Source organism: Phascolarctos cinereus, unplaced genomic scaffold (genome assembly GCF_003287225.1).
Source record: "Phascolarctos cinereus isolate Bilbo 61053 unplaced genomic scaffold, phaCin_HiC Scaffold_3;HRSCAF=262, whole genome shotgun sequence".
Taxonomy (NCBI): domain Eukaryota; kingdom Metazoa; phylum Chordata; class Mammalia; order Diprotodontia; family Phascolarctidae; genus Phascolarctos; species Phascolarctos cinereus.
This window is the reverse complement of record NW_027555736.1, coordinates 251,207,885-251,229,027: the sequence shown is the minus strand read 5'-3', so window position 1 is coordinate 251,229,027 and position 21,143 is coordinate 251,207,885. Positions and strand designations below refer to the sequence as shown.

The 21,143-nt window shown below is 39.2% G+C and overlaps 1 protein-coding gene and 1 pseudogene across 4 annotated transcripts in view; both read left to right on the top strand.

The window, feature by feature from the left end:
* The window catches only part of ERH (ERH mRNA splicing and mitosis factor), a 19,864-nt gene extending 7,118 nt beyond the window's left edge, over nucleotides 1–12,746 (top strand). For all 4 annotated transcript variants that reach the window (XM_021004683.2, XM_021004685.2, XM_021004688.2 and 1 more), the window contains 3 exons: nucleotides 502–589; nucleotides 3,158–3,278; nucleotides 12,266–12,746. In XM_021004683.2, the coding sequence (XP_020860342.1) occupies nucleotides 502–589; nucleotides 3,158–3,278; nucleotides 12,266–12,368 (312 nt within the window). In that variant the 3' untranslated portion in view covers nucleotides 12,369–12,746. The remainder of the gene's footprint in view (nucleotides 1–501; nucleotides 590–3,157; nucleotides 3,279–12,265) is intronic.
* LOC144456409 (protein ecdysoneless homolog pseudogene) lies at nucleotides 12,391–21,143 on the top strand (annotated as a pseudogene).

Below are 21,143 nucleotides of genomic sequence, written 5' to 3'. Positions count from 1 at the left end.
TGACTTGTGCTGGGAGCCACTAAAGGTTTTTGCGCATAAGGATGGTGTGTGAGAGGTAGTGGTTTCGTTTCCTAAAATGTCTGGGTGTGGGTGTGTAGGATGAGCTGTGAGGAACTGTAGGTGGGGAGTTGTTAAAAGTCTTTTGTAACTTATTAGGATGATTGGCGATGACCTGGGTTTAGGTGGTGGCAAGAAAATGAAAAGGAATATATATGAGACAGTTCTTTGGGAAGGAGGAATGACAGGAGTTTAGCTTCAGAATACAGAATCTAATTTCAGGGAATGATTGGTGACTTTTATTTTCTGCCAAGTAATGGTCTCGGTACGGAGTACCTAAATCTTACATTACATGCAGTCGCATAAATATTCAGGAAATGAGCTGTAACACTCCTTTATGTCTTGGTAACAGTTGTTTTAGTCATGAACATCGGTTTCAGATTATATTTTGATCACTCAAATTTTGTTAAGAAACTATATTGAATTTCCCTTTTTCTTCTGCAGTCTCATACCATTTTGTTGGTACAACCTACCAAGAGGCCAGAAGGCCGAACTTACGCTGATTATGAATCAGTGAATGAATGCATGGAAGGTAAGTTAGCACTAATTATAGGGGGAAGGGGGTTCTCGAGGTGGGGGAAGCTGTAAAAATTACTTTATATACACAGAGTGAAGAGTCATGAGACTGATTTCCTTTTTAAAATATCATTACTGAAATCTTTTTGTTTTACATCCCATATATTTTTTCCTCACAAAGAACCATCCCTTATAAAAGGCTTTTTTTTTTTTAATATTACTAGGAAGGGGGAGAGTATCAGAAAAACCATGGAACACGTTGAAAAAAATAAATCTGACCTTGTATGTAATGTTCCACACTTATGGATCTGACATCTGTCATAAAAAAAATATATTTCATTAGCTTACTTCATAAGTTCTAGTTAAATTCAGATTGGTATCTTAAAGCAAGTAACATAGTTGTACATTCAGGCTTTGAAATTCTCTCCCAGCCAAACGGTCTATTTTTTTCCTGCAAATAAAATAATCACAGGCCATCTGTAGGTGAGAATAGAGAACACCATAAAACCAAAAACCGTCTGTCATCATGCTTTTGGCATATTAGGATGATACCCTTATGATGAAAACTAACAAACCTTATTTTAAAAATTTGATGAACCAGTCAGAGTACACACAGCATGGATCTAAAAGGATTAATATGTAAAAGAGTTGATTGTTAACAAGTCAAGTATGTCAGTGGTTCCTAAAACTATTAAGACAACATCATTTAACCGTGGTACACAACTCCTACCCAGAATGGCTCAAGTTATTTGCTAGTCCTCAAACAAACAGCAGGTTTGGCTTAGTTGGACACTGCTGAAGATTAATCACAACTATAAAGGCAAAGTATGTATCAAAGGTGCGCCTGCCTGTGTCACCAGACTCCTTTTAAGTTGGACATGTGCTCCCCACTTTTATGTTGTGTTGATTACACTGGCTCTAACGTTCTGGTAACTGTAAACTTTGTACATGTTACAGGTTTTTGAAAGAAAGCATTCAGTGATTGTCATTACTGAAATTAATACTTCATTATTGTGCTATGGATTCTTTGGTATGAGCACTCCCTCAGCTAGCAAATCACAAGCACACTCCAACTTGGTAGATGGTCTTTATGAGTCATTACGGCCAAAATATACCGTGCTATGACCAGACTGTCAGGAAGCCTTTCAGAATTTTTCCTTGGTTATAGTCAGTCTGTTGCTTGGCCCATGCATGAAGGTGTTACAGCTTGGTAGAACCTTTAAGAGCTTATGTTCTACTGGCCTGGCCTTCAAGAACCTAGGCTCACCCTGTCATGACAAGGCATCAGAGAAGGATCTTCCTCTTTTTTTTTGTTTTTTAGGTAGTTGGGGTTAAGTGACTTGCCCAGGGTCGCACAGCTAGTCAGTGTCAAGTGTTTGGTCTGAGACTGCATTTGAACTCAGGTCCTCCTGACTTCAGGGCCGGTGCTCTATCCACTGCACCACCTAGCTGCCCCAGGATCTTCCTTTTAAAAGTAGAAGCTTGTATGTTTTGCTTTTTGAGAGCCTTTTGACAGTCATGACTTTGTCTTTTGGTGAGCTATTAGCTGAATGGTCTGTGCAGTTGCATTATAGCAGGAGTTGGCAAATTACTGGCTTAGCTGCCTCTTTTTGTAGCACATTTTTTTCTGACCCCTTCATTATAGTATTGATAGTCATAAGCATATTAACCATAATTAAGCTTAAAACCAACACTTTTTCCAGGTTGCCAGCAGTGTTAAATTCATTCAGTAGAATACAGGTTGCTTTTGGCAAAAACTGTCTTTTTTGTATTTAAATCCCCTGGACCTGAGCACTTAATATATTGCTTGTTGATTGAGTTTGTTATCCCTTTTACACTAAAGGAGCCTTAGAAGATAGAATTTAGATGTGGGGGAAAAGTCTTATTCCCTCCATTTGTGGGGATGAGGAAGGTTTCCCTACTTCAAAGGTCTTGTTTTAAGAATATCAAAAATTAACAAAGATTATGAGTAATTCCCTAATTCTCCTAATTGACTTGAGCCTAACTTTATGGTGATGAATTGCTTTCTAAAGATTTTTAATCTTATTACCATTTGAAAGCAAAACAGAAGCCCTACCTGTCAAGCATCACTGTAAACACACTATCTTTTATTTGCCCAGATAGTTATAATATCATATACTGGTGTTTATATCATACTTGAAACGTTGCAAAGTACTTTACGTAAGTGCACTATTTCTGTGAAGTATATAGTAGGATTGCTATCCTTAATTTTACAGATTAGGAAACTGAGTCTCAGGGTTTAAATGACTTGTCCACGGTCCCACCCTAGTAAATCGTGTCATATTTTTTTCCTATTAAATTGTTTATTAATGTTCTTTCTTATGTTGCTATCCGTTTCTGATGACTCTCCATATCCCCAGCCCTGCCATTAGAATGCTCCTTTTCTTTCAATTGAGTACAGACAAAACAAAGCAAAGCAAAACACATTGGTCATGTTTGAAAATGCACTTTAGTCTACGCCTATAGTCCATCTTCTCAAAATATCCTGGGTCTTTGTAAACTTTACGTTAGTGTACAGTTCAGACCCAGAAATTTGTATAAGATCATATTTTTCTCTTTCTAGGAGTCTGTAAAATGTATGAAGAGCATCTGAAGAGAATGAATCCCAACAGTCCCTCCATCACATATGACATCAGTCAGTTGTTTGATTTCATTGATGATCTGGCAGATCTTAGCTGCCTTGTGTAAGTATCATCTGCCAATGTAAATGATTAAAATTTTTTAATCTTTGCTCTAGTTTCCCCTTTTCTCCTCCCCCCAAATCACTGATTCAGTTTGATACTGTACATTATCTCAGTCTAAAGATCATCTCCCCATTTTATACCTTAGAATTAGAGGCCCTAGAAGTTTCTAAAGAATGAGTAAGCAGAACTTACATTGAAAGTTAACATATTCTCCCCATTTTTGATTGTGTAGCATCTTAGGGTTCACCAGAGTTTTTGTTCAAAGGCATTCTGGGCTGCTGTTGATGAAAATTGTATTATTCTATAATACCCTGTAACTAAAGAATAGATCAAGATACATAGGATTGCCCAGATGCTGTAAAACTCTGTATACCCTTTGATTGAGCAATAGCACTGCTGGGTCTGTATCCCAAAGACATCCAAAAAAAAGGGAAAAGAACCTATTTGTATAAAAATATTTATAGCAGTTCTTTTTGTGGTGACTAAGAATTAGAAATCGAAGGATTTGGGAAATGGCTAAACAAGCTGTGGTATATGATTGTAATGGATTTTTATTGTACTATAAGCAGTGACAAGCAGGATGATCTCAGAAAAATCTGGGAAGACTTACATGAACTGATGCATAGTGAACGGAACCAGGAGACCATCATACACAGGAACAGCAATATTGTTCGATGAAGAATGGTGAATGACTTAGCTATTCTCAACAGTACAATGATCCAAGACAGTCCTAAAGGACTAATGATGAAGCGTACTATTCACTCCAGAGAAAGAACTGATGTTATTTGAATACAGACTGAAGCGTGCTATTTTTTACTTTTTCATTTTGGAAATGTTTTACATGATTGCACATGTATAACCTGTTTGTTTACTGTCTCAGTGAGGGGAGAGAGAGGGGGATAGAATTTGGAACTAAAAATGTTAAGAAATTGGAAAAATGCATAGGATCAAGATGAAATTTATGTATAGCTTTAGCAGCCTTTTGCATATACATTTTTGTCTAATATCTAATGTGATGAAATTAGAAAATATTGAACTTGTGGACTAGCAGTGCTTAACAATCTACTCTGTTTATTAGCTCCCTGTCGCATTCGCTACAACTCTTCAGACTTTTTTCACTTTGCCTCCAATAATAAGAATTCATATTTACATAGTATTTTGAAGTTTGCAAAGTACTTTTCTCATCATAACCTGATCCGATAGTACAAGTATCCCATTTTACAAATGAGAAAACTGGGGATTGATTAAATGACACCTAAGTAGCAGAGCTGGAGGGTGACTGGGTGCTCTAATTACAATTCCCACTACCTTGTTGCTCACACACACAAATTTAGAAGACCGAGGCCATTCAAGTGGCATCTTCAGCCCACCTCAGTCGTTCTTCAGAACATTTCAGCGTCATCATTTAGGCTTTCTTCTTTCCCTCTGGTATCATTACTATTGATTTGGACTCTTACTGTATCCTTGATTCTATCCCCTTCTGTTTTCTCTTCCATCTCCCTTTCTACTTTCCATCTACTTACAAACACAGTCATATCACCCAAGTTCTCGCTCTTTTTTCCTCATTCACTATTTCATCCCTCTACTCTTTGTTAAATTTCTTGAAAAGGTTGTCTACACCTAATGCAACCATTTCACGTTCTCAATCCTATGAAAACTAGTTTCTGCTCTTTTCAGTTTTTTGAAATTGCTCTCTGAAATATCACTAATGACTGCTAAATCCATTAGCCCTTCTCCCCCCCTCCCCCAATTATGCAGCTGTTGGTACTACTGACAGCTCTCAACCTCCTTTAGTTTCATAAATACCATGTTTTCCTGGTACCCTCTACTTCTAAATACTCCTTCTCTGTCTCCTTTGTTGGCTTCTCATCTTCTCCCTGATCCTTTCATGTTGTTATTCACAATGGTCTGTACTTGACCTTTTATACTCTGTAATTCTCTTCTTTGGTGATCTTATTCTCATGGCTTCAACCACCAATTAATTCTGTGCAGGTGTATTCCTCTACTACCCCAAACTCAACATATCCCAAACAAAACTTTTTATCTTTTCCCCATGAGCTATTTTGTCTTAACTATTTGTGTCCATGGCACTGCTATTGACTTTCTCCCAGATTCTAAACCTTGGAGATATCTTTGATAACTTTCTTCTTCCTCATATTTCATAACCGGTAGTCACCAAGTCCTGTTGATTGCATATCAGTAGCAACTCTTGTACCTGTCCTTCTTCTGTGTTAATTCCTCTTGATACCATCCAAGTATCAGCTCTTACTGCCTCTTGAGAGGTCTCATAGCCTTTTATTCTGTCCCCCTTCAATCTGTACCACTCCTAGAATAATCTTTCTTTTGTGTATGTAAGGTCGTATCATTCCTGCTCAAAACTGTTGCCTAATAAATAAAGTTTGGTTAGCAGTCAGTACTTTCTGAAATCTGGTGCTACTCAGAGTATCTCTAGTCAGTAAGCATCTGTCCCATCATATTTTGCATGGCACTTTGTTTTGCTTCTCTGTTTCACTTATGGTTTATTATAGTTACCTATATTTGTCTTATCTAAGACTATAAACTTCATATGGGCAGAGACGTCTTAACTAACTTTATCTCCCCATGGAGTTCTACATATGGTAGATACTTAATAACGTATCTGTTAATATAATTTCCTTCATCCCTGAAGATTTATCACAATTGATAAGGTTATATCGTTCAGTATGTAAAGTTATCTTTGTGAGGTTTTTTTTTTCCCCACCTAGAGTTTACTATGCATTTATTAATCCATGTAACATTTCTCATGTTGGGTGTGAGTGACAACTTCATTTCTTTTTTCAGATTTTATTGATTTTTTTAAAATTTTCAACATTCACTTCCACAAGATTTTGAGTTCCAAATTTTCTCCCCATCTCGTCTCTCCCCCCACCCCAAGATGGTGTACATTTTGAATACCTCTTCCCCTAATCTGCCCTTCCTTCTCTCTCCCCCCCCTTCTCTTAACCCCCTTCCCCTTCTATTTTCCTATAGGGCAGGATAGATTTCTCTACCCCATTGCCTGTATAGCTTATTTCCCAGTTGCATGTGAAAACAATTTTTAACATTTGTTTTTAAAACTTTGGGTTCTGAATTTTCTCCCTTCCTCCCTCCCCACCCACTCTCATTGAGAAGGTAAGCAACTTGATGCAGGTTATACATGTGTAGTCATGCAAAACACTTCCATAGTAGTCATATGAAAAACTAAGTATATTTTGCTTAATCCTATCCCACCCCCCATTTATTCTGTTTTTCTTTTGACCCTGTCCCTCCTTAGAAGGGTTTGCTTCTAATTACCCCCTCCCCTCTGTTTTCCTGTAGGGTAGGATAGATTTCCATACCCAATTAAGTGTGTATGGTATTCCCTCCTTAAGGCATATCTGATGAGAATAAGATTCACTCATTCCCTCTCAACTTCCCCCATTTCCCCTCCACTGTAAAAGCCTTTTCTTGTCTGTTTTATGCGAGATAATTTACCCCATTCTGCCTCTCCCTTTCTCCTCCCAGTATAGTCCTCTCTTACCCCTTAATTTTATTCTCCAGATATCACCCCTACATCTTCAATTCACCCTGTGCCCTCTGTCTATCTATACATACATATAAATTTTTTCACTCCAACTACCATAATACTGACAAAGGTCTCAAGAGTTACAAACGTCTTTCCATGCAGGAATGTAAACAGTTCAGTAAATCCCTTATGATTTCTCTTTCCTATTTACCTCTTCATGTTTCTCTTGAGTCTTGTATTTGAAAGTCAGATTTTCTATTCAGCTCTGGTCTTTTCATCAAGAATGCTTGAAAGTCCTCTATTTCACTGAATGACCATTTTTTCCCTTGAAGGATTATACTCAGTTTTGCTGGGTAGGTGATTCTTGATTGTAATCTTATCTTCTTCGACCTCTGAAATATTATATTCCAAGCCCTCCTGTTCCTTAATGTAGAAGTTGCTAAATCTTGTGTTACCCTGATTGTGTTTCCACAATACTTGAATTATTTCTTTCTGGCTGCTTGCCAATATTTTCCCCTTGACCTGGGAACTCTGGAATTTGGCTGCAATATTCCTAGGAGTTTCCTTTGGGGATGTCTTTCAGGAGGAGATTGGCGGATTCTTTCAGTTTCTATTTTACCCTCTCATTCTAGAATATCAGGGGAGTTTTCCTTGAAAGATGATGTCTGGGCTCTTTTTTTGGATCATGGCTTTCAGATAGTCCAATCATTTTTAAATTCTCTCTCCTAGATCTATTTTCCAGGTCAGTTGTTTTTCCTGAGATAGTTCACATTGTTTTCAATTTTTTTTTCATTCTTCTGGTTTTGTTTTACATTGTCTTGATTTCTCATAAAGTCACTAGCTTCCAATCACTCTATTCTAATTTTTAAGGAAGTATTTTCTTCAGCTAGCTTTTGGACTTCCTTTTCCATTTGGCCAGTTCTGCTTTTGAAGGCATTCTTCTCCTCATTGGTTTTTTGGACCTCTTTTGCCATCTGGGTTAGGCTATTTTTTAAGGTGTTATTTTCTTCAGTATTATTTTTGGGTCTCCTTTAGCAAGCCAAGCCGTTGACTTGTTTTTCATGATTTTCTTGCATCACTCTCATTTCTTTTACCAGTTTTTCCTCTGCTTCTCTTGCTTGCTTCTCAAAATCCTTTTCGAGCTCTTCCATTGCCTGGGACCGATTCGTATTTTTCTTGGAGGCTTTGGATGTAGGAGTTTTGACTTTGTTGTCTTCTTCTGATTGTATGTTATGGTCTTCTTTGTCACCAAAGAAAGATTCTATGGTCTGACTTTTTTTTTGCACAGTTTGTTCATGATCCCAGCCAATTGCTTGAGTTATAAACTCTTGGTTAAGGTAGGGGTCTTCTTCCAGTGTGGAGAATGTACATTCCCAAGCTTGGGTAGTTTTGTGTAGCTGATTTCAAAGATACTTCTAGGACCTGTAAGTTTTCAGTTCTTCCAAGGTGGTATGATGAAAGGCAAGGTGTTTACTCCTTTCCTGTCCTGTGCTCTGGTCTATGAGTGACCACAAGCACTCTGCCTTGGAACTGTGAAGAGGATTCCCTCTCCACCATGCCAGTGCTCCTTCTTGCCCCAGGATCACCACCCAGAACTGTGACCCAGATCCAAGCCCAGGTAGAGCAAGAGAATCCTGCCTCGGCACAGGCAGAGAGAACCCTGCAGTCCTCCTCTTATCAGCCACTCGATTCCCTGCCTGTCTGTGGGCGGAGCTTAGGAAGCAGCTGCTGCACCCAGGACTGGGCCTGGGACTGAGCTTCTCTCTCACCACAGTCAAAGACTTTTCCTACTGACCTTCCAAGTTGTCTTTGGCGTTTCTGGGTTGAGAAGTCTGGAAACCATCACAGCTGTCCATGATTCAGTCCCCTGAGGCCTGCTTTCGGCTTCATTGAGGCCTGTTTTGCCTGTGCACCCACGCTGAACTGTATTCCTCTCCTAGCCCAGTGCGATAGACCTTTCTAATCAACCATTCAGGTTGTCTTGAACTGGAAATTGTTTTACTCTTGTCCTTTTCAGAAGGGGCATGGATGAGGGGAAAGGCGATTAAGTTGGAAGAAACTGCATGATGAGACAAGGAAATGAGATAAAGGGTGTGTTTGGAGAATGATGCACTAGTCACTTAGCAGATGCATAGGATACTGATGGGACTATGAGTTAATTATATTTGCTATTGGATAGGACTAGGGCACAAGTATTTTCAGTGCAAAGTAAATCAAGGGCAACAGATAAGCACACATAGTAATTGAAAACTACATATTCATAGGCAGTCTTTAATTTTGAAAATACCTGCTGAGGATTTGAAGTATCTCAAATAGCTAAGCGGCACATCCTGACTGACTGGAAACTATACTTTGCAAAGGAATACCTCTTAGGCTACTGTAAGGAAAACTAGACCTAGTCCAGGGAAGCTGACAGGGTGAAGAAAAAGATAAGCACTTGTGTGGTGGATGTAGTTTTCTAAGGGGCTGAATTAGTATTATATAGGTCTCTTTGAATATCAGCAAAGCTGTGGTTGGCTTGAAATATCTATAACTCCCTCAGGTAGCTGACTAATGCTTAGTTAAATAAATCTTCACTAAATGCTTACGTCTCTTTCTTTTTTTGGGGGGGGGGCAATTGGGGTTAAGTGACTTGCCCAGGGTCCCAAAGCTAGTATCCGAGGCCAGATTTGAACTCTGGTCCTCTTGACTCCAGGGCCAGTTCTCTATCTGCTGTCCCTAAATGTTTATATCTTAACTAATTCAAGTTAACCGTTTCTACCCAGAGCAGTAACTCTAAGGAAGGGATGATAAATGTGTTTCCCACCCTCACAGACCCTTCCCAGTAGAATGTGTGAGGGTAAAGACTTTTTCTCATCTTGCAGTGTCCCGCATATAGTAGGTGTTTAATAAATGCTTGTGGGATTCAAAAGTCAAAGTTTTGTATCTTCTCCATTGTCTAGCACAGTCCATTGCTCATTGGGGGTACCTAAATATTTGAATATATGAGAGAATGTAGAGTAGTTGAGAGATAAGGGTAGGAAGGTTTGGGAAATATATTGATTAGTGAGATCCTTGAGCTTTAGGGCTTGAATGGGATCTTTTTGGTGGCTAGCCTTTGAAGGTGATCAGAGTAGTGAGATAAAGTATGCTTTAGGAAAACTAAATGATTGGTTATCTCTAAAATGGGTCAGAAGTGGGAGAGACTGACGGTAAGGAAGTTGGAATTGTCCAGATGAAGGTAATAAGGGTGGTGATTTTCAGAAGGGAATAGATAAAAGATTGTTTGGGTAATTTCCACAGGATTGGCAACTGATTGCATATTGAGAATAAGGGAGGAGGAATCAAGGAAAGATGACTGCAGAGTTTGAAGCCTGGGTGAAAGAAAAATGGCACTACTAATAATAACAGATAAGTCAGAAGAAAGGAACTAGTTTTGGGGAAATATTTTCAGTTTTGGACAAGCAGGTATGACATCCACATAGAATTGTCCGCCAGGCAGGTGGATATATATAAGACTAAAATTGGGAAGGAAAATTTGGATAAGAGATAGAAATTTGAAAATCTTTTGCATAGAAGTGATAACATCACAGGACATAGAACCTTGAGAACTGTCTACATTTCAGAGAGTAAAGAGGAGTTGGTAATTGGAATAGACTGTATTCTAAAGAAGAGAAGTCAGGGCAATAGGAGGAGAATCTGGTTTGTGCAGGTATCATAGAAGCTGAAAGAAGATAGGAGCAAATGGGAAAATGTGTTGCTGTGTAATCTCATGACAGGTTTTTAATTGTGTTCAAATTTTTTCCCACCAATCAACAGCACTTATTAAATGCCTAGTTTTTTCCAGGCACTGTGACAGGTAATAGGGCTTACAGCAACAAAAATAAAGCAGTCCCTGCCGTTAAGAAGCTTACTTCTCCACTTTGTCTTTCAGTATTTCCTTTCCTAAAATGGGACTCATTTATTTAGCACTTGTTCCATTGATGGGAAGTAACAGAAAAAGGATATTTTTGAAAGAAACAGAAAAAGGATTAGAAGGTTAAAGATAGATTTTTCTAGGTAAATCCACATGCACTCAAGGCAAACTGTACCTGTCTGCAGATCTGTCATATTCCCACCAGATGGTGCACATTACTTGTGAGATGCTCATTCTTCATTACATTCATAGATAATCCCTAGTTTGCTGATGGCTGCTTTTTACACTCTGAGTCTGAATATCAATTTGCTATTTCACTTAGGTTTCAGTTTTAGGTCAACTTAAATGTTTCTCCCTGTTCTTAGAGACTTCCAAGGCTCTAAGGGGCACTGCAATTTTAATAACCCTCTTTTATTGCTGGTGATAGTCCCTATCCCTAATATTTTATTTTTTCCTCAATTATATGTAAGAACAGTTTTTAAAATTTTGCATTCCAAATTCTTCCCCCTCCCCCTTCATTGAGAAGACAAGCAATTTAATAAGTTATACATGTGCAGTCTCATGAGAAACATTTCTGTATTAGTCAGTGTTGTGAAAGAAAACAGACCAAAAAAACCCCAAATGAGAAAAATAGTCTAAAAAAAAAGGTATGCTTCCATCTGCATTCAGAGTCCATTAATTCTTTCTCTGGAGATGGATAGCATTTTTTCACAAATCCTTGATCATAGTGTAGTATTGCTGTTACTATGTACAGTGTTCTTCTGGTTCTGTTCATTTCATCATCAGTTGGACTGTATCAGTTCATGTAAGTTTTTCCAGGTTTTTCTAAGAGGATCCTGCTCATCATTTCTTATGTAGCACAGTAGTGTTCTATCACAATTATATACCACAGTTTGTTCAGCCATTTCCCAATTGATGGGGATCACCTCAATTTCCAATTTGTTGTCACCACAAAAAGAGCTGCTATCAATATTTTTGTACATGTGGGTTCTTTTCTTTTTTCTTTCTAATCTCTTTGGGATTCAGACCTAGCAGTGGTATTGCTGGATCAAAGGGTATGCCGTTTTATAGTCCTCAGGGCATAGTTCAGAATTGCTGTACAAAATGGTTGGATCAATTCACAATTGGTACATTAGTATTCCACTTTTCCCACATCTTCTCCAACATGTTATTTTCCTTTTCTTTCATATTAGCCAGTCTGATAGGTGTGGGATGGTACCTCAGCTGTTTTAATTTGCATTTCCATTAAAACTTTTCTATCCAGTTCTTAATTTTTTGTTTTTCAAGGTAAATGCTAAAAAATGGTTCTGAGGTTCATGTAGCACTTCTAAAGGAAAAACATTGTGTTGTCTATGAAGAGTATAACTTGGCCATTTTGGAGAATATTCTTAATACTAAGTGTGATTTATAAATAGCTTGCTGCAGATCGCCTTGCTCATTGTTCAGTTTTGCTGTTAACCATCTCTGCTGACTTCCATCAACCTGGCTCACTGGCTTTATTTCTTTTGAGGGTGGGAGAGAGGGACAGTTCACCACAGTAACCCTGCCTATTTGCTTTCTTTTCCCCAGGTACCGAGCGGACACTCAGACCTACCAGCCCTACAACAAAGATTGGATCAAAGAGAAGATCTATGTGCTTCTCCGTCGGCAGGCCCAGCAAGCCGGCAAATAATCCAAGTGGCAGCTTTGGGGGAATGGGGGGAGGGCTTGGCAAACAGGTGTGTACAGCGTGCTGTAGTGGGAGCTTTGTATTATAGAAGTCCTGTTCCATTTTGTTACTATCTAGCCAAGGTTGAATGTATTAGGAGATTTTTGTCTCGTTCAATCTGAAGCCCCTGTCCCTCCCTACTTTCTTTTTCTTTTTTTTACTAAGAGTAGCTGAAATTTTCTCTTTGGTCAGTTAGCACTTGGTTACAGTTCTTCCAGCTGTTCATATCTGCTTATAATGTTCACTGTACTTAACCCTTCTCTGTGAGGGTTTTCCAGAATTTAGTTATGTCCTGAAAACTCAAAGGCTTAGTAGAGAATACAATAAATGCTCTTTAGTTAAGCTTTCTCTGAGTGCATTTTTTGTCTCTGAGCATGCGTTCCTGTAAAACAACAATTTTACTGGCTACAGTATTAAGGAAAAATTGCACATTGAGCTGTGAAAGTACATTTCGTTTATGTTATACCATGCAAGAAGTTTTTGCCCCATTTCTCTGGCATAGTGAGTAGGTCTCAACTGTATAGCTCCCAGGTTTACATAAACTACTGCTCTGAATTTCTTGATTCCTAGTGAAGTAGCCTTTATGCAACAGCAGTCAGTCCACATTTTCTGTTCTTCAGCTTGTTCAAGTATTCTTGCTATGAGTGAATGTCCTGTCTATACATATTGGAGCTTTCAGCATTTCAACTCTAATTACTTATCAGTGTATAGAAAATGAGAGAAGAGCAAACTAGCAATTAAGAGCGTGATAAATTTATCATTTTCTTTTACTTAACCTGGAGTGTGCCTACACTGTCAATTTATCATTCTCCTGATATCCACGTTTTCGTAGTTTTCTTTCCAAACATTAGAAACTAGGAGGTCTTTCTCTAAAGCTGGTACATTCTTTTGACCTCAATCATAGTCAGGTGGCAGATGAAGTCACCCCAAGATTGGCAGCTAACTGAACATGTTTGTAGTAGGTTGGGGGTCAACAAACTAGCCTGGTGAACTAACTAAAAATGGTTTTTACATTTAAAAAAAAAGTTTCGTTGTGTTTGAGGACCAAATGGGATAGCTATAAAGTGCACTTTAGTAAGCACATGCTAATGTGGCACATAGTAAACCCTATATTATTGTTTTAAAATGTAAGAATCAAGAAACGTTCTTCGTGGGTTTGGCCCTTGGTTTGCCAACCTCTGTACTGGGTGACTGGCTTATGAGTGAATCATTGTGTGCAAGTGGCCTGGTACTTCATTCATGTGGATCCAAGCCTTGTCATTTTTCTTTAACTGTGAGTGAAGAACCAAAATGTGTGGGCCGTTGATGCTTAGCTATAATTCTATAGGAAATCAATGTGCTAGAGCAGTGGTACCAAACTCAAATAGAACTGGATTCCTGCAGGTCACATACTGACTTAGGAAAACGTTATCTGTGTTGTCGTTTTATTTTCCCAATTACATTTTAGGCTGGTCCTGGCCTCGGGAGTTTGGGGTCTCATGCTGGAGAGTTTGACACCTCTGCTGGAGTTGCTCTGGAGTCTAATGTATGTTTTGCCATGGTTAGTGAGAGTTAAAAGTAAACTGTGCTTTGAAAACAATACGTTTAATAGATGAATAAGCCAGATTATATCTTTTCTTTCTAGTTCTGCCTTGTTTATTTTCTCAAGTGGTCTGCTTTTTTAAAAAATTTACTTTAAAAACACGTGAGCTTTCAGATCCACAAGGATTTAGATAATTTGATTCAATATAGATTAAAGGCAAATCTCTAAGGTAGAGGTATCAGTCACATGGCCCACAACACTCCCTAGTATAGGCTGAGCCATTTTTAGATGTCATTGGGGGGCAGCTAGGTGATGCAGTGGATAGAGCACTGGCCCTGGAGTCAGAAGGACCTGAGTTGAAATTTGGCCTCAGACACCAAAAAAAAACCTTAGTGCTGTATGACTCTGGGCAAGTCAGTTAACCCCCAATTGCCTAACCCCCCCAAAAAAAGAGAGAAAAAAGATGTCATATTTTAAAACTAACAGGATGTGGCCTCTGAGTATCCTTACATGTATAGTGGCCCTATTTGAGTCTGATACCACTTTGTGTTTCCAAACTTTATAGCAGTATCCAGTTTTTTTTTCATCAAAATTACATAACTGCATGTGTATACTATTCATAAAGTAAGCTGTGTAGATAATTTTATTTGAATAAAATGTAAACTAAGAAAATTAAGAATTCATTATGATTTTATAACATCAAAATTCTTTCAATGAATTTATATTATTGGAAATTTTAAATAATTATCCATCTCTTCTTGAGGTTTCTAGTTTTAAGTTTTTTAGAAATCACTTTATTTGGTTGTAATTACTCAAATGGCACTGAGAAATTTAATGAACATTATGATACTTTTAATTTTCATACAGGTTATGTATTCCCTTTCCACTATTCAAATGCAGCAAGCAGCATTCATATCATGAGCCTGCCTTGATTGATAAGGTGGCAGACCATTTCTACACTTGGCACACCAGTTCATTTGACTTCATTTGTGCATGCTCTATTAAATAATTCCTGGGTTGTATTCAATGTGATCAAATACACCAATAGTCGCACTTTGTTGAAAATTGATTTCAACTTTTTCGTTGAAAAAAGGTGCATTTTATTTAGGAGTTCTTATAGGTCAATAGATTTAGAGCTAGCAAAGCATGTTAAGAGACCATCTAATCCAGCCTTTTCATTTTACAGATGAGCAAATAGGCCTAGAGAAATTAAGTGACTTGCCCAAGGCCACAGGCAGGATTTGAACCTTGGTCCAAAGCCAGTACCATCCTATCTACCTTCCTCTCTCCCAAACACATACTTTCTTGCTTCCATGGATACCTCCCAAAGTATCCCTCCAAATATGTAAACCCTACATCTTCCTCCATCCTGAATCCTCTTTCTAACTTTCTCACTTTCCTGAATTCACTACATCCACAAATCTTCCTTCTGGCTTTCAGCACCTTCAATTCAGTGCTTTCTTGCTGTGATTCACCTGTCCCCCAGCTGTTGCCTAGATTCCTCCTGCTGTCCCACCCTCCTTAATCTGGAGAAAGTACTGCTCTTGGTTGTGTGGGAAGTCGGTATGGGGCTCCACTGAAGGAGCCCTGGGCCAGCAGGAAACCACTGGACATGTAAAAAAAAAATTAATGTGCATAATTACAAACATGAACATGTCAGTGTATATTAAATTTAACACTAGTAACAGAATTGTCCCATTAATATCCCCATAACTTTTGTTTTCCTCCATCTACTTTTATTATTAATGTTCTTTTCTGACTTTACATTTATCATTACCCACTAACTTCCCTGCCAAATGGGAGCCCTTCTTTTGAACAAATAAATATAACCAAAAATGAATACATTGTGCCTGAAAATTGATGTCTCATGCTATACCTCTAGTTTGTCACCTTTATAGGGAGGTGGGTGATAATGCCTTCCCTGCAGTCTTCCAATATAGACCAGAAAGGAACTGAATGACCGCTGCTTTTAAAGAGGCTCCATCTCATTATCAAAAATTTTGGCCATTGTTTTGACTTCCCTGCGTGTCCTGAGTGGAATGAGATGGGAGGGGAGGGACTAGAAAAGATATTCCTCCTAGGGATGCTCTTAAGACATTTGAGGGAGGGTTCTGTTTGGGGTAGGGCTTGACTCCAGCTTGTCTGGTGGTTCATCTTTTGGATTGGAATAAAAGGAAACACAACAATCCAATAGTTAACAGAAGGAGGTTTACTTAACCATAGCATGTAGGGAAAAAAAAATGTAAGGATATAGCATTCATTTAATTGGACTCAACTTCCCTGTCTGCATTGTCCATACTGGGGTACCAGTCAGATCCTTTGTCCCTTTAGAAGTTTCTGCTAAGAGACTGGCTATCTTTTATGGGGGTTGGGTGGATGGTTTACTTTACCCTGGCCGCCTACCTCCAAATGACTACTTCCAGGTTCTTTCTGAGCGGTTGTCTTATTTACTTCTAGTTACTGTACTGGCAGTATTAGTTCCAGATTACAGTAAGCTAAGGGCTTTCTGTAGGACAGGCCTTCATTGCATTGCTGCCCATGCCAGCATATCCACATCGATATCTACTGGGGCTTGCATTGATGCTAATTCTGCTGCTGCTTGAGGTCTATGCTGCTGTCTGCTGCCACTGGGGTCAGTAATACTGCTTACTGTTAGAGGGCTAAACACGGCCCCTGTGCTGGGGCCTGAACATTTGCCCTGATGTGTGGGCCTAATCTGTTCCCTTAATCTGGGACCTGAGTGCTAATCTCTGCTAAGATTTAGCAGTTGTTGGGGCCAGCTTTCTGCCCCCTCTGCTGCAACACAGCGCAGACCTGTCAGAGTCAAACTCCAGTGTCTGTCTCAACCTTGGTTTTCACTCATTTACAAAGCAAAAGAGGCAGCCAAAGGCTCATCTGTGCCAATACCTGTATGAATAGCTGCCACTTCTGAAGCCAGGGTTGGGGAGGGCATCTAGTACCCTTTCATGGCCCGCTCCCAAGTCCTTGCACACATAGAAAGAGGGAAAGAAAAATACTTCACAGTACTGGAGGGGAAGGGAATAAGCATTGATGTGATGCCTACTGTGTGCCAGGCTCTGTGCTAAGCATTTTTACAAATAGTGTCTTATTTGCTCCTCAAAACAACCCTGTGATGTTGGTGTATTTTGAGCCCCATTTTACAATTGAGGAAACTCAGGTAAACAGGTTAAGTGACTTGCCCAGGGTCACAGAGCTAATAAGTGTTTGAGGTCACCTTTGAACTTGGGTCTTCCTGATTCCAGGCCCAGTGCTAACCTAGATTATGCTTGAGATTAGTTTGTGTTAACTGCAAAAAAAAAAAAAAGCACAAAATAGTATAAAAATAGCTTGATTGTGTTATTAACATTAAGAAAATACAATATGACAATGTCCTATTCTGAAGTCTTTGGGTTTACTTGAATCAAAGCCCTAAACTTACTTGAATTGGAAGACTATTTTTGGCCAGCATGGGAAGTAACGATGTGGGCACATGGCAGTGACATCTGTGCTATCGCCCTGCTTCATGTCTTCTCTTAGCACTTCCCTTGCCTACTGGGATATTTTGCTTGCTGGTGGCTGCCTAAGCTGGGTGTTCCAAAGGCAAGAAAGGACGGGAACATGAAGCTGGCAGTAGTGGAAGTCGCAGTGAAATATCATCTGTTTTTTTACCAGAAGAGCTAAAAGTGCCAGAAAAATGCAAAGAGGTCCTTCAGAAGCATATTGCAACAGTAATGATCCAGTACATGCCTCTGCTGGTCTGTATCTGGCAAAATCAGCCTTTTAAACTCAGATACAAATCTAGTAAAGACAACATTCCTGTTCATCTTGTTGGAGTAAATAAGTTTGGAGATAACTGAAGATGTGTGTGTTTTTGCTTTTGTTTTTGATTTTTGTTTACTCAATAAAGCAGATTTCCAGAGTTAGTAGTAAGGACTGAAGATGGAGATGGTGAATTCTTGCTAATAGAAACTGCTGAATTTCTCCTTAAAAGGGTGGGTGTTGACAATAGCACCAACAGAGTGTTTTGTTTTTTCACTGTGGAGAGCTGTGCGTTATTCCAGCACCACGGAAATCTTCGGACATGGCCACCTCCTGTGATCAGTCAAGCACCGGAGATGATTGCCAGGCCCTCTGAAAAAAATCCTTGCCTTAGAATCGGTACAGACTGCAGTGAATGGGTGAATCAAAGGGTGCCCAGAAAAAAACATACAAACAACCCTTCATTGCACTCATTGCTTACTCTCTCTCAGCTGCTGCTGTGGCAATTTTGAAGCAACGTCCTTGGCTGGTAGCTGCAGCTGTCCAGGCCTTTTATTTACAGTATCCTAGCAAGCCTGCAGAACTTTCAACATGTTCTTGCCAGAAACACATGTAATGGCTTCTGTCACATTTACAAAGTGTTTGTATGGCAGCTGGTACAACAGAGGTTTCTGTGCCAGATTAACAGCAGGGGGTACAGTCTGCCTTCCCAGTATCGGGCCCATGAACTGGGCATGAAACTGGCTCATGGCTTTGAGATTTTGTGCGCTAAAATCTAGTCCACTTTCTGACTCCAAAAAGTCTCTGATGACCACCACCTCTCTTTGGAATGGCTTTCTTGACAGTCTGAAACAGAATAGCTATTTTGAGGGAGAGAGAGAAGGCTCTGCTAAATAGCTGGAGAGACTACAGGGGTAGAGAACTACTTTCAGCAAGCTGGGAATACGTGGGGAAAACCTTGATTTAAGTTTAGGGGAAGAAAAGTTAACCTTAGAAACAATGCCCTTTGAATCTGGAAGAGCTTAAGAAAGAAGAAGCTAATCTCCCTTTAGAGGATGATGATCACTGGCTTTTATCTCTCAAGGGTTCAGATGGACCAGATTCTGCAGGAAGCAACGTGTAAAGAAACCTGAACTCACTCCCAGAGGGGAGAAAGAGCAGACCTATGACTGAACCAAAGTGACAGAGAGTGTGAAGGCATTTGTGTTCAAAGTCTCAACCCACGAAGGAGTTGAGCTGCCCCAGGAGCAGTCTGAGGTGACTGTCACCTTTGATGCAGATTCTTTCCTTAGTTACTTTTTTTTAAAATTTTATTTATTTTTAGTGAGGAAGTTGGGGTTAAGTGACTTGCCTAGAGTCACACAGCTAGCCGCCCCTTTCCTCAGTTACTTTGACAAGATTTTGGGCCCAGATTCTGATGAAACAAACTGATGACTTAGACAATGACTTGGATGGGGGGACTCTGAAAGCTTAGTCAGCAGTGAAGACTTAGTACTTGGAACCCAGTGCCCTGAGGGAAAGGCCTGTCCAAGAGAAACTCTAGAAAGTATCAAGTCATATGTGGAACTAGCACATAACTAGCATTGGAAAAAGCTTCACCACCTGGAAACAAACGGACAACTTGACAAAAAGAGTCGTCTCAGATTCAGATGATGATGAAACTTCAGCAGATGGCTTGTTCTGGCACCTGTGGACCTGGTTTCAACCTGAAGTTGGTTTCAAATATCCTGGAAGTCTATCATTCTCAAATTGGATGGGCAGGACCAGCTTCTGACCTTTTACAGAGCATGGGTATGCAGCTACCTGGTAACATAAATTATAGACATACCAGCAGGTAAATGAAAAACTAACCTGCTAGCTAATAAAAGGGTCAGTCTGAGACTTTGATAGACTTGGCTCTTCAAAGCAATGCGAGAATCTAAGACAACTCCAAAAGACTCACAATGGCAATTGCTATCCACATCCAGAGAAAGAACTATGGAGTCTGAATGCAAATGGAAGCATACCATTAGCTCTCCTTTCCCTTTGTTGTTTTGTTTTACTGCTTCATTCTCCTGGTTCCTCCCATCATGACTAATGGGAAGATATGCTTAATATGAATGTATAAGTAGAGCCTGTATCAGATTGCATGCCATCTTGGGGGTGGGGGGAGGATTAGGAGAGGGAGAAAATTTAAAACTCAAAATCTTATGGAAGTGAACGTTGAAAACTAAAAATTAATTAATTATCAAGGAGAAAAAAGAGCAAGTCTGATTTTTAAAAAAAGAAAAAACAATTTCAGTGGGGGATCTTGAGTCCCTGATGCTAAGAGGCTTAGCCTTCTTTATAGTGGCCACATCTGGTGGAAATGTTTTCTACTATTTCCACACCCATAGTCTCCTATATTTTCAAAGAAAAGGGAAGAAGTGCATTTTCTCAACTCTTAAGGGAACAGCCTTGGTCTTTGTTACACAGTGATCAGCTTTTGCTGTTGTTTTCTTTTACATTATTGAAGTAATCATATGTATTGTTTTCTTGCTTCTAAAGCATCATTCATTTAAAAAGCTAAACATTGCTATAGAAACTCCCGAAGGTAATTAACCACCAAGTACTTCTTAAAGCCTATTTTTGTGAAGGATAAGGAAAAACTATGATAGTATCTGCTCCCCAAAGTTTTAAAATCTAGATGTAGAGATAGGACAAAAGCACATGAAACCATTAGAAATTAAATTAAAGACTAAAGTCTAAAGACAAATTAAATTAAAGACTAAACCTAGGGGTGCTGGCTATAGAAGTGAGGTTTCTTGGAGCACATGTTGAGTAGGCCTTAGAGAGGTAGAGAAGAGAGGACAAAGGATTGAAGAGGATGGCACAAAGATCCAGAAACAAAATAATCAGTGAACATTTATTTATACATACTATGTGCTAGGCACCGTGCTAAGTGCTGGTCCAGAAAACAGTAAGAAGGCTAACCTGACTGACCCAGAAAGCACATATCTGAGAATAAAACAGTTAGGTTGAGTGGGGCTGATAGGTAGTAGGGAGCCAAAGAAGGGTGACTAAAATAAGAAAGCTAAAAAGGGACATGAAATAATTTTTTGGCTTTATATAGATTGAGTTTGAAGGGTCTGACTGAGCCATGCAAATGACCAGCTGTAGGTATAGAGCACAAATATGAAGACATCTGGAGTGGCGGTATACATCTGAGTCATCAGTGAGGAAGTGATAGTTGAAGCCATGAGAGACCAGCAAAACAAAGAACAGAAAATTATGGGCAAAATCTTGTTAAATAGGGGCCAGAAAGCATTTATTAAAACTCTTTTATATCTTACTTTTTTATATGTATCCCCAAGCACGTAGTATGATGTACATAGCAAATGATTAATAAATAAAATAAAAAATTCACCCATTTGTTTATTCATTCACTTACTATGTGCCAGGCACTCTACTAAGTGCAAGGGATTCAAAGAAAGGCAAAA